Genomic DNA, 14,694 nt, shown 5'->3' with positions numbered 1-14,694 from the left:
CAAACTTGAAAACAACTCTTTTAAACCTACCATTAACCTTAAGTCCAAGTGGCAATGGTTTCCAAAAAGTTACAAGCCTGCATGCCATTTCTGAAAGCGTCTATTCCCTGTTGACTGCAGTATATTGCTAGACCTGTGTAGTTCATTCAGGAAGGTCCATCCTCCCAGGCTTTGTCTTTTCTATGAGAAGGGGTTAGTTTATTGCTAATCGCCTAAGGTGCCCCTACTGGAGAGTGCAGACAGGGTTGCTTAGGCATTTTTTGAAGGCCAGAGTGCTCCTCTGAAGATGCTGGCTCTTCAATCCTACTTTCTGACTCTTGTATGACGTCTTGCTGTGAGAGAGATATAAATACCTTGTATATGTCCATATATACAAGGTATTGTTAGGGAATTTTTGACATGAGGAATGATAATCTGCTATGTGATTGTTCTCATCTTGAATATTATTCCCGCAACGTGTATACGAGGTCTTCTCTCAGTCTCTCAATAAAGAGACTTTCAGTTGTTGTCACAGAAATCTCGCCCACATATTTGGTAAGTTACTGTTTTGCGTACCAAAGTAATATTGAAAGTAATGATGGGATGATTCTAATGCAATTACTGATTCTTTACTAAATTCTTTATCTCAAGTCGTCATAAATTTTCTAAATATTTAACAATAGGTCCCCCCCCCCAATTACTGTAAAAACATGTTAAATGTGCAGATATTTTTTGAAGCAAAAAAAATATACTTGTCAGAGATATTTTAGTTTTACTGGGAGTTTAAAATCAATAAATATTTTATCATTACTACCAGCAATGGAAGATTTTGCTTTAAACAGAATCAAATAAAAAAGACAATTAAAAGAATCGTTTTTGGCATCGGAAAATAGCACAATTTTTTCCGATTCAAAGACCCCCCTCCCCCAAAAAAGTTTTGATTTTTCAGATTCCCGATTCTGATTAATTGTCCTAACACTAATGGAGATGACTCTGAAAGTGAGCAGCAACATGGTAAAGACATTCAATGGAAAAGGCAATTTAACGGTCTAGTTGGCAAAGGTGAAGTTGGTTGCAAAGCTGCAGAAAATTCACAACCTTGCAAGTTTTATGTCATTATTTCTGGAAGGGGTCATCTTAGCTCTGTATCTTCAGTTAATGGAGGAGAGAAGCAACATGATGCAGAAAAGATAGAGGATAAACTAAAGGCGACATTTACTGAAGGAATTTGCAAAAGATATGCAAAACTGGGGAGGATGCGGTGGACCGGTGAGACAGTTGATGTTCAAAGTACCAAGATACAAAGATTGGCAGGATTAGCAGGATTCAAGGGTAAAGGAAGAAAGCAGGTAGTGAGATTCACTTTTGTTAATGGTTTCCCAGAAAATATTTCTATAGCACTACAGCTGTTACCGAATGTGAAAGAGCTGCCAGAATAGCTTGAGGTGTTCTCTCAACAAAATAAAAAGAAAACTTCTTTGAGTTGTTTGCACAGAAACCCCATCCACACATTTATTCCGATTATTCTGCATCAAAGTTTGCATGCACAGTCAGGCGTTACACTCTTTGACATCCCCCCCCACCTCTGATATCTAATGCCTGTCGTTTTATACATTTTCTATTTTACCATATTTGTATATTTCTCGTGATCGTATGCATATTTTGATGCTCTATTCATTGCCCTGTTACTTTTTCACCTATCGGTAAATCTGATTTCCATTTCTCTGGCTTTTTCTTTTTCACAGGATATTTATTTTTTTTTTCTAGTAGTAAGTCATCATTTAGAATGACAGGAACCAGAGGGGTACTCAGAGATAAGAGTCAGAGAGATCAACAATTGAATCATGATAGATTCCATAAAAGGGTTGGAAGCAATAAGCAGGATAGGCAGAAGATTATCCACGAGTAATTGATTATCTCGACAAATATTTGTTCACAGGCTTGAAGATGACCACATTGTAGTCAGTTGAGATGCAGGCCTGGGGTATCTTGCTTCATAGGCGGGATGTTCTAGGAAAGAAACTTTATGCACGAAACTTTTGCTTGTCTCCGCTATGATAGTAGATGATAATCTTTCGGACTCTCTTCCAACATGATACAGTGGAGAAAAAAGTGGTATGTTACCTGCAACACATAAAAACCAAGTGACTTTCTTTTCAGAATTTCCCCACATGTAAAAACGACCATATCTAACTTTACTTCCTCTCTCGAGAGGAAAATGAACACTTATACCATTATACTTTCTCATGAGAAGCCTAATCGCTCCACAGGTAATTATTCTTATTGTTTTTACTTGCTATGATCTCCAAGGAAGATGGGAGAGTATTTTCTTAAAGTGTGTAGGGAAACGTGCGACTTACCTAATTAGCACATGTGCATAATTCAACGGGTCGGTCGTGGAATGAAATGAATGAAGAAGAAAGAAACAAAAATGGCTGCCTTATCTCTTTATATGCCTGCAATGTGACCACCGAATATGCAAATGAGATGCTCCTGGTTGGAGATAAAAGGGGGTTGATTTTTTAGAAGGTCGTTCATTTTGAAGTTGGATTTCGAAGAAATAAGTTGAATTAGCAGAAGTATATTGGGAGTTGAGAGAAGGTGCGTTACGTGTACAGAAGTTGGAAGTTTGGACAAAAGTGTTAACCTTACCCAGGAATTATTGGTGTGACGGGCGGAAGAAATAAAACTCAAGTTATTTAATTATAAAGTGTAATATCTGCTCAGTCTAAGGAAATTCAATTTTTATTTTTGTCCCAATTCGGTGTGGGGAAGTGGGGGGGGGATCAACTGTCCCTAACTTTCCTCTCCCTCTCTCGAGAAACAAATAAACAGGTACACCATAAAACTTTTTCAATTGAAACCCAATCGTTAAATCACTATCACTGTTATTGTTTTAACTTACCATGACCTCCAAGTGAGATGGGAGAGTAAACTGCATTTTCCATATGTGAGCAGTACGGTCCCCGGATGCTGTCAGGGCCAGGTCCTGGTTGGGATGGAATCGAATGGAGTTTACCGAGCCTTGGTGTCCGACATATTGCTGCATAGTCACTCCAGATTCAATGCACCAGATTCTAGCGGTGTGATCTGTAAAAAAAATAAAAATCTAATTAAAATGTATCCATTCACGGAGATACTCATATATATATATAAGTATCAATTCAAAAAGGATAAGCAATTTCTGTAGGAAATCTCAAGTGCAAGAGCTCAATATGAAGCAGAGCATACATAAGAGTTTATTTATATATATATATATATATATATATATATATATATATATATATATATATATATATATATATATAAACACAAATTTAACCCAATCTCAAATTTATTTCAACCTTATATGGGTATTCTCAAATAAAGCAAGCTAGTTAGGTTCAAATCCAACTTAAAAGTGAGAGAAAGTATATATATATATTTTCTCTATAACTAAATTTTGCTTGACTATAAATTCTAAAAATTAATTCTACTGTATTCAGTAAGTTAATCCTCTCCTAAACACTAAGTCTACCCTACTCCCCAAGCTGCTACTAACACTCATACATTACACACGCTTAATATAAAGTCATTCTGTAGTGTGTTATCCTATTCCTTAGCCAACATATAAATAAATAAAAATTTTTAAATAAAATAAAATTTCTAAATTTAAAGGAAAAATATTAAACCATATCTTAACTCTTTCCAACTAACCTGTTGCAAATATAGTTGCCTCCACTGCATGAACTTTTACTCACCCCCTCCTCCAGTAACAATGAAATAGCAATGTCCCTTAATCACTTTGAGGAGTGTAATTTCTCAGTAGACATAACATTTACATACTAACCCAGTAACATTAACTACCCACGCGGGGTTACAGAAATACCTGGATTAGAACCCAGGTGCGGGGTAAACCCTCTCGGTGCTGATGGACTCATACATTTTCCCAGGTCATCCGTCTAGGAGAAGGAAAACTCTGAAGTTAAACCTAAGGGGAGGGAGGCCCCTCCATTCTTGGATGACATCCTTCCTAGAGCTGGTGACTCAAATTACTGGTCTGCAAACCTAAACTGCTTAAGGAGTAGATAGGCACTGTCTATAGCCCGGCTTCCATACTCCTTCTTTGCCTATTAGCCAGGCGTAGAGGTTGAAGCACAGGGATTCGACAAAAACACTCAGTAGTCAATCTTGTTTTCTGACTAGGGCAATGAACGCCGATTTACCCCTCTCCCGACACATCCCATCCCCCTCTAAATTGGACAGTTGGGAGTGCTTGAACATCATAATGCCAGTACAAGTAGATTGGGTTGACCATCGTCTGATGGGTTGAGGGTACTGGATTGACAGTTCCTGGCTGCTGTTCGCGACTGGTAGTACAGGAGCCCTAACTCTTTGGCAGCGCTTAGAGCGGCTGCTCCATTACCAGTTGAATAATAACGAGATGTTTGTAGTGCCATGACGCGCATGGAAAGGGGCCCTGCACTCATCCCCGGTGGGCTTTCCTGAGGCCACAGTCCTAGTAAATGGAAAGTCAGCTGATGGTCTATTTGTGTTGCATGCCTAGTGTTCTGCATAACCACCTATTCAGCACCCCTTACCTAACTGAAACTTAAAAATGAGAGTACAATCTAAAATTACTCTTAAACCAGGACAAAACTCAAAGAAAATCAAATTGCCTCCTCCCTTGAGGCTTGCATTTACTAACATCCATAGGCTTAGAACTAATTTAATATCTTAGCACTAAGTGAGACTAACCTACACTCCTTCATCCCCTCTAACTACTTCAGCATGCCCGGATATCTCCCACTCTGCCATAACGACTGACAGACATATGCACGGGCTTGGAGTCTATATTCGAAACACCCTCCTCCTTACTAGAGAAATAAAACTAGAATCGAACAATCAAGCCTTTATGTGCTTTAGACTTAACATGCAACATAATATTAGTTACTTTTATTTTCTCTACCGCTCTCCCTCGACCCAGGACTGTACCCTAATAAACAAAGTCTCTGACAGCATAGATACAGCACTTTCCCTCAACACTAGCGCACAAGTTCATGTATTTGGCGACTTCAATGTCCACCACAGAAACTGGCTTGGATTCTCTAATTACACAGACGCCGCTGGTACCACAACACATAGCTTCTCTATATCTCATTCCCTATCACAGACGGCTACATTTCCAACCCGTTTCCCTGACCAGCAAGAACAACACGCATCACTTTTAGATCTGTTTCTGACCACAGTTCCTGATGATTGTGTTACGAACGCCCACAGCCCACTTGGGAATGCTGATCATGTAGTGATAATAGTTAAAATCACCCTAAACTCTAGAGTCAAAAATGGAAGAGCCATTGCTCAAAACAACGAGATATTATAAAAAGGCCGACTGAGAAGCCATGGCGAAATATCTTTTCACTTCCTGCTGAACAGTGCGCAAATGAGACCACTGAATGGTTCAAAACAGCAATTGAAGCACATGTCCCCACGCGGAAATTTTATAACAAGCCCCACTCTCCCCAATGGTTTACTTCCACATGTGCAGCTGCCATCGCGCAAAGGCAGCACACGTACCACAGATTTAACCGACATAAATCCAGTTCAAACAGACAGAAGTATATAGAAGCCAGAAGTAAATGTAAGAAAGAAATAGCGACAGCTCAGAGAGAATTTACTGAAACCACCCAAAAACGCATCGAAGCTCAGAAATTAGGAACCCGTAACTTCTGGAAAATCTACAACAGTGTAGTAAATAATGGGGAATAAACAATTCCCCCACTATCCAACAATGATGAACTTGTTTGCTCAGCAACCCAGAAGGTTAAAATGCTTGCAAGTCGGTTTGTCTCCAACTTCACACTATACCCTGCTAACCACCCTCCCTCAGACTTTCCTTTGTGGACAGACGCCACACTTGACGATCTGAAAATCACCCTTCTCAGGTGCATGCCATTATAAAAAATCTTGACACTGCAAAAGCATGTGGACCTGATCTCATCCCAGCTGTGCTATTAAAAAAGTGCTCCGCCGAAGTAGCTCCAATCCTCTCCAAACTTTACAACAAATGCCTTAATGAATCTTGCTTTCCTGCCTGCTGGAAAACTGCTTCTGTGGTACCAGTTTTCAAGAATTCTGGCGAAAGAACCGACCCAGTAAATTACCGCCCCCATTAGCCTCCTCCCACTTTTTGCCAAAATATTTGAGTCCATAATTAACCAAGCTCTAGTCCATCACCTTACAGATGCTAAACTTCTGACCGACCAACAATATGGATTTAGGCAAGCCCGTTCCACAGCAAACATTCTAACTGTAATCTCCGAGCGTATATACCATTTACTTGACAAAGCAGGGGAGGGTAGAGCGGTAGCTCTATATATATCTAAGGCTTTTGACGGTATGGCACGAAGGTCTTCTCAGGAAAATCAGATCATACGGTATCACTGGAGGAATACTTAACATAATTAAATCCTTCTTAGATAAGAGAAAAATCCAGGTTGTCCTCGATGGCCGTACATCTAAACAACATGATATAAATGCGGGAGTGCCTCAGGGGTCTATCCTTGGACCTCTATTATTCCTAATATTCATAAATGACCTCCCTGACAAAATTGTCTGTGAGATGGGTATATATGCTGATGGCAACACGCTCTATAACAGACACAACAGGAAAACAAATGAACACATATCTAAAGAAATGGCAGAAACACTAGAGGATGATTAGATATTCATAAAGAATTAGAATCGGTAATTGTATTGAAACCGGGAAATATATTGAAATCGTCACATCACACACACATACATACATACATATATATATATATATATACACACACACACATTTCTTTATATTATACTGCTACACTGGAAACAGACAAGTTTTTATGCTCATCAAAAAAAATGGTTCAGTTTATTTCTTATACAAGCATAAAATTGTTTCAGCCTTAAGTAATATTTTTATATATTTTATTTTTATTTCAGTACAAGATGCTCATCAGTATTAAAAATTGTAAACTTTTATAGTAAATAAATAGAACCATTTTTTTTTTTTGGATGAACATAAAAATGAGCGTCTGTTCCCAGTAACGAGATATAATATTAAAAAGTATTTATAGCTCTAGTACTGCACTATCGAGCTATCTAAAGAACTTTGTGTTATTAAATCACTATCAATAATTTCCCACACTTTTGATGTCCAAACCTAAGTGTCGATTCCATGAACAAAGCTTCTTTCTTAGAACTGCATGCCTGTGAAACTCTTACGATTGCCTGCTTTCCAGCTGACTACAATCTGATTGTCTTCAAGTCCAACGTAAACAAGTTCTTGATGAACCGCCCTCTCCCAAGTAATACAATTTACAAAATTCCCACTACTTATGCTTACTACGCTATAATCACTTTATAAGTGATCTTGTAATTATTGAATGAAACAAGCTTAGTCTTGACAGCATTGAAGGTGACCATCCATTTTTGTCCCTATTCCACTACAGATTGAAGGTCCTCCTCTAGCGTTTTTGTCATTTCCTTAGATATGTGTTCATTTGTTTTCCCCCCTCGTGCCTGTTATAGAGCGTCATGTCATGAACAAATATATCCATCTCAGAACAATTTTATCAGAGAGGTCATTTATGAATATTAAGAATAATAAAGGTCCAAGGATCGACCCCTGGAGGTACACCCACATTTATATCATTGTTTAGATGTAGGATGGCCGAGGACAACCTGGATTGTTTTGCTATTTAAGAAGAATTTGAATTCCTTGAATGTCAATTTCTTCTCAAAACACCTTAAGCTTTTGATCAAAATTGGAATAAGGATTCTAGACATAAAGTGTAGTAGCATGGTTTTGATTTTAATCTTTGTAGGGGCATAATAGTGATGCAAAACTTTTAGTTGGAGAAACAATTTTACCTTTCCTGGGGCAGGTAAAATTATTTTTATTATTATATATATATATATATATATATATATATATATATAATAATTAGCGGGGGTACCCGACGTTTCCCAGTTGTTTGGAGGTGTGTGTGCGAAATCACATATACTTACTGAACTGTCATATCACAGTAATAAACATATCCAAAAATGAAAAACAATAATGTAGAAATTGAATTATTAATGAAAATAGTTTTCAAAGACAATTAGCGAAAATAAATTGAGTTTGCTTTCATTAATTTTTTACCTTACCATTTTTCGTATTTGTTTTTTTTTTTTTTAATATTTTCATTACTGTGACATAACAATTCAGTAGATACCACTGGCTTCACTTGAAATTCAATATTTCATTTTCGAACAAATACAATAACAAAAAAAGAAATATTATAGTTTAAGTGCACTTGTACCCAATTATTTAATACAGATTTCCTGTACCAGAATGGTGCTTGTTTATTATCGAGGTTATCTCCCTTGTTTCATTCGATCTTCATTTTACAGAATACATTTACAGTGCAATTTCATTGTGGAATAATCTAACTTATCTCCCTTGAACCGTTAAACGTCTTAATACACAAAAGTATTTCAACTATGAGTCAGTCAATAAAATTTACCTTTCACTATTTCCCCTTGTTATTCTGTTTCATTCAAATTAGCACCTCAAAACAACATATAATAAAACAATCCATTCAAAACCAATATTTAACCAATTTTTTTTTTTTAATTTATTTTTACATACTTCAGTCAAGTTTTGTATTGTTGTCATATTTGAGCTGGTGAATCTTTCCTGGAACTGTCCTTCTGTGGAACACAATATTGTGGGTCTGCTTCCTGGCTAACTATAACATGGTTGTTTTTAAATCTAACGTGCATAAATTCCTACTAAACCGTCTTCTTAGATAATCTAGTTCCACCATGACTGATCTTGCTGTCTTAACATTTACCTAAAACTTAACCCTTATTCTAGAATGGTCTCTAGGCCTTTATAAGTGGTGACCTCCTATATAAAAAAAAAATTGATAAAGTGTAGAAACGTATCTGCAATTTGTTAGACCCAGTCTTTCTTCTCTGCAGCCTCTCTCTGAGGTTCAGTCCTTTCTATAAATGCTATAAGGTTCTATTGTGTTCTTCAGAATTGTCTGATCTATTCCTTGCTTTTGTTTCAGCTCATTTGACTCTACTTGATGGTATCCATCAATCCGCTGTTTTGATACCTCATTTAATTTTTTTTTTAAACAAATTGTGTGGTAACAATTATAATTATGAGTTACTTCCCTTGTTATTACGTCATGTTTTCCCAAAGAAATTTGGGGGGGGGTTTAAATAATACGGTAATATTTAAGTAATTCTTGCATGTCAATTAAGTAGATATCATTGCTTTTATTTGAATTTGACAAAAAAAAAAAAAAAAGGTCAGTAGATACTATTTTTTTTTAAATCATTTTTTTTCATTTTCCGAATTTCACTATTATAGTGTACTTGCATCAAAATCTGTCACACATGCTCTGAAAGACGACTTTCAAGACTGAATGCTGTCTATCAGAGTAACAGGTAGATAACTTGTTTATTTATTTATATTTTTTTTTTCCTTACTTTCTATCTTATGATGTGCTTTCTAGAGCCAAGATATCAAAAAGAAGTCCGAGTCGATATTTTAAGAGCGATATTTACAGGTCTGAAAAATTGTAATCAAAATTTCCCTACTCTATTATACATGTTACATTTGATTAAAAATTATTAATAAGACTAAATGTTCATTTGTTTATATTGTAGAAAGAAAGTTCAGTCAGAAAAGTTAGGAATATTCAAATAAGTTTATACATTTGTTTTTGATGAGCAGACAATGTGAAAATGTTGACAATCACTCTAAATTGAAAATTTAAACAAAACTCAGAAGCACATCAAATAATTATCAATAATCATGCAAAAATATGGTCTAGGAATATTTTGTTTGATTTTAGAGTGATTAAATAAGATTAGTGATAAACAAATTTAGTGAATGTCCCTAAAAAGTTAGACGGGAAATGATCATCTATAATATAAATCTCACCTGTCTGTTTAAATATGTATGTACGTATGCCTAAAACTTTTGACAGAGGCGACAGATTTTCAGGAAAGCAGTATTGTTTTGAGGCTAAATCCTCCGGATTACAAATATCGAAAAATTTGCTAAAAACATTAATTCCTTAACTCTCAACTGAGCACTTTTCTACAAAGAGGGGGTCGCTTTTTTGCCGTTATTTTCAAAAGTCATCCCCTCTTTTTGATTGACTAGCCTTAATTTAAACTTCCACCACTTCCAGTTTGGCGATGGACACAATGGCAAAGACATCACATTTTTTTCATTCTTTTCCTCCTTCGCGGTACAAGTTCGAGCCTGCCTTTTTTGCGCTCAACACACACCTCCATACACATGGACAAAGCCGGGCACCCAGGCTAGTTTTATACATGAAACTGATCTCCTACTCAAAAGTCCAAAATATTTTTCTGCCACAATCATCTTAAAAAAAAAAAAAAAAAAAGATAAAATCTCATTTTTGAAGAATAATTTAGTTAAAGCTGTTAATCTACAAAATTGCCGCCACCACTGACACCATCATCAACATCAGTACCTTGTTTTTCTTTTACAATAAAACAAATCAATCTAATAACAGATCAAATATTTATAATTGGGAGAAAAAAAAAAATATAAACATTCCTTTATAGAAGGAAGGCAAATAATAGAGCCTCCTCCACACCATAGTAAAAATGGTTTTCTAAATAGTAACATTATTGTGTAGAAACTCATTTTTAATATGGAGGACGGACTTTGTTAACTATTCTGTTCCTACATCGTTTTCTGATTTTGCATATCAGCCACTGACTCTTTAAATGTTTATGAAGATTTTAAATAGCGTTAACGACAAACAAATGCAAATTGGCTCTGTCTGAAAAAAAAGCAAATCTATCTCACAATTTTCAATCAATTACGATGAAAATCTAATATATAAACGGCTATATGTCATTGTCTGTCCGTCTCGATATTTTCAAACTATCTCCTCTAGAACTAAATGTTGCAGAGTGGCACTAGAGATTTTTTTATGAACTTTTCTTTTATGGGTCTTTCGCCAGTTAAGAGTTTTTTTAGGGGTCAAAATTGAAAAAAAAAATCATTACACATTTTGTACACTCATCTTAGTTAATTTTTAATCAGTTCATGTGCATGTCACATTGGTACAGTGGTAACGTCACCAGCTTTGAATGCTACAGTTTCGGCTTCAATCCTAGCTGATGGTACCCAAATACTTTTTTTTTTTACTTTTGAAATCACGACTATAATAACATACAAAATCTGTATAAATTAAAATATCATATTCAAACGTATTTTATGCCCGGGTAAAATATTTAGAAAACTCTACTTATGTGATATAGTCCTCCCTCTCCCAAGTGTATTTTTTTACGTTTTGCAAAATATATGCAGACATTAGACGGAGGTTTACTGTCATTTGAACATTTATAAAAAAGCATTAAATCTTTAATTTAATATTTAGAAATTCTTAAAGAATCAGAATTCTCAATTCAGAACAGAATCAGTAAAATTTTAGAATGGTCCTATCACTAATATTTATTGATATATAAACTTTGCAAGATATGATAGTTATTTGATATAAGTTTTTAAATGAGAAAATTTCTTAGTTTTTCGTTTATTATTTTCTGATTATAAAATAGTGTTTGCTAATAAATTATTGTTCATGATTGTTTCTTAAAATTAGAATTTATTTTTTATTTTTTCTCCAAGTTTTCAATTTTGGCTAGTTTTGTTTTCCAGTTCAGATCATGGCATTTCACTTTTTCGATCAACAACGTCAAGACTTTTCACTACAACATGAAGCAGTTAAAAGAAATCTAATGCTTACAAATTTAAAGTGTGTATTTCTCGAGCTAGGATGCTTAAAATAAGTTTTAACTCAAAAAAGACTTCTCATGTCATATTTAACGTAAAAAAAAGTTTTTAATACCTACATGGACTTATTTTCTCACTGTCAACCCAATACAGTATTTAAAATTACCTGTTAGGGAAGGTTTCAGGCTTCAGACGCGAATGACGATTTGTCTCGGCAAGATGAACGTATACATTAATACTACCTATTTTTAATTTTCATATCTGTTAATGTTCCAGATCTCAAGGGATCTGCGATTCATCTGAAAGTGAATGTTACCAAGACCAAAGTGATATCAGTGGTTATAGGCTTGGAAATCTCCCCAAAAGTTTTGTTTCCTTGCTCAATTTGTGGGTGGAGAGTCCAGTGCCATTAAATTTTCTGTGCTACTTATAAACATGAAAAGTGCAGCAAGTAGTTTGTGTGCAAAAAATACAAGATGCTTTCAATAAGTTTCCAGACTTTTTTCATACGAGCACTTTTATTGATAGTACACACCTGAAACTAGTCCCCTTTTAACTAATCTCCTCTTGTTGTACCATTCCATCAACTTCTGGAAGGATCCATGGAAATCCTCTTGTGTGAGCATGTAAATGACCCTCATCATAGCCTTTTTCATTTCAACTGTCTCATAACAGCCTCTAAGGCTTTTCTTAGGCTTAGGGAAAAAGTCACAGGGAGCAAGGTCTGGTCTATAGGGAGGCTGAGGAACTGTCTTGATGCCCATCGTGGTCAAATAATCTGTGACAAGTTATGGACTAGTGCATTCACACAAATCTTCCACATCTTCAGTTCCTCCTGAATAATTGTGTACAGTTCCCACACTGACATCAAACTGTGCACTTATTACCTCTATAGACACACGACAGTCCTTATTCATGAAATTCTTTATTTGGCCAATCAACTCTAGTGTTCTCACTTCCTTACTCCTCCCACACCTCATTCCTCACAGACTTCTTGCCTTCCATGAATCTCTGATGCCACTCAAAAACTGATGTTCGATTCATGCAAGATGCTCCAAAAGTAGTCTGAATCATTCCATACATTTCTGTGGCATTTTTTTTCCAAGTTTAAAACAGAATTTTATTGCATATCATTCTTCTAAAGTGTCTAGATTGCATTTTTTAAATTCACCAGCTGTGACAATCAGGCTTTAGTAGGGTGTATTCCAATTCCTGCTGTAGCTGTTCATTTGAACCTGGAATCATAAAAATTGGCCAGTCATCTGTCAAGATGTATAGCAATAAATTTTCAAGAGTCTACAACAATTTTGAATGCCTGTATAAAAAAATCTGAAAACTTATAGAAGGCACCTCATAATAGAGATGTATAGAACTCAAACGTCGATGAAAACATTCAGGATAGTTGAGAAGTTTGTTACCTTGATGATACAGCAGGTTCTAGTGTGATTACAAGAATTAGGTATTCAGGGAATTCTGTCTTTAGTAACTAGTAGAGCGTTACCACTGTTAACCAAGAGAAGAGTCTATCAGGCATGTGTACCCAGTATGATGATGTATGGAAGTGAAACCATCCCATTAAAGGTTGAGGACATGTGCTGCATGGCGAGAAATGATATGAGAATGACACAATGTAATGTGGCAGTGGCTTAGTTATGATGAGTTTAGAAGATTTAATTTGGACGGTATGAAAGATTTTCCTTATTCCATGGAGTTTCAAAAAAAAAAATTTTTTTTTCTTCAGAGAAGATAGCTAGCAAAATAAAAGTATAGAATTGTTTGTATAAAATTGAAAACTTTGAAAATTCTGATGTTCGAAAAAGTGATTTAAAATTGTAGAAGGTATTGAAAATGATTCATGGGCCGAATTTTAAACATGTTCAAATATAGAAGCCGCGTCAATAACCATTAATGAATTATTTATATTAATTTTTTTGTTTTGTTTTTAGTAGGGTGGAGGTCGAGATATTGTCGCCACCTATTTAGAAGTGCTTACTCCTTCAACGTTTGTAACAATCTGAAGTTTATCTGCAAGAAGAAAAACATGGCACCCTTACCTGCAGATGCTGTTCCAAGAACAGGGTGTCCAGCTTTCGAAACACTGACCTCCCAGACTCCATCTCTGTGACCAGCATATTCTCTAACCAAGCTATATGCGGCTGGTGTCGTTCGGAAACTGGATACAATTTTACTTGTGGACACTTTGTAAGTTGACTTGATCTTCTGAGAGATCTGGCTAGCCGCTACAAGAAAAAAGAACAACAATTATTATTATATCAAACACATAAAATTATCTTATCGGATTTTTTTTAAAAGTCAGATCCAAGTAACATAAGCTGACAAATCAAACTTTACTTCATTTTTTATTATTGTACCATGTTATAGAGAATCATGTTTATTTTTTTTATTTTCTTAGTTGAGCCTTGACTACTAAAACATTGTTTTTAGTAATCATCAGCTGATAAAAAAAAAAAAAAAATTTTTTAAATCAGCAAGGGGAATAACTTACTTTAAGATTGTATAAAACAATAGTTGTTTAAAGTTTAAATTACTTCACTACTTTCTAGTCAAATATAATGTGTAATCTTGTTACAAAATTGTTGAGAATGCATGAATTGAGACGTTAAACTGATATTAAGGATCACATTTAATTTACATTTACTATGTAAAAATTGACTAATATATGTGTGTGTGTGTGTGTGTGTGTGTGTGTGTGTGTGTGTGTGTGTGTGTGTGTGTGTGTGTGTGTGTGTGTGTGTGTGTGAAAGTTTATAAAAGCCAAAAGCAATACAGAAAAGCAGGGAAAAAGAAAGGAAAAAGAAAATAAATGAACAAATAGACAGGTATGGTCATCTTGCAATAACGGTAGAGAAATGTCTACTTATTTATTTATATGTATGTGATTCAGGTGCCTTCTGCCATTT

At 35.4% G+C, this 14,694-nt stretch overlaps 1 protein-coding gene across 1 annotated transcript in view; it reads right to left on the bottom strand.

Moving 5' to 3' along the window:
• LOC145258166 (WD repeat-containing protein 37-like) overlaps positions 1-14,694 on the bottom strand; it is a gene marked incomplete in the record, with an annotated part of 749,116 nt that overhangs the window by 543,727 nt on the left and 190,695 nt on the right. The window contains 2 exon segments of the mRNA XM_080115977.1: positions 2,885-3,069; positions 13,828-14,013. Coding sequence (XP_079972103.1) covers positions 2,885-3,069; positions 13,828-14,013 — 371 coding nt within the window.

This window comes from Euprymna scolopes, chromosome 33 (assembly GCF_053919585.1).
Source record: "Euprymna scolopes isolate OS-2025 chromosome 33, ASM5391958v1, whole genome shotgun sequence".
Lineage (NCBI taxonomy): Eukaryota > Metazoa > Mollusca > Cephalopoda > Sepiida > Sepiolidae > Euprymna > Euprymna scolopes.
The sequence above is the reverse complement of the archived record's forward strand: the minus strand, read 5'-3'. Positions and strand labels throughout refer to the sequence as shown.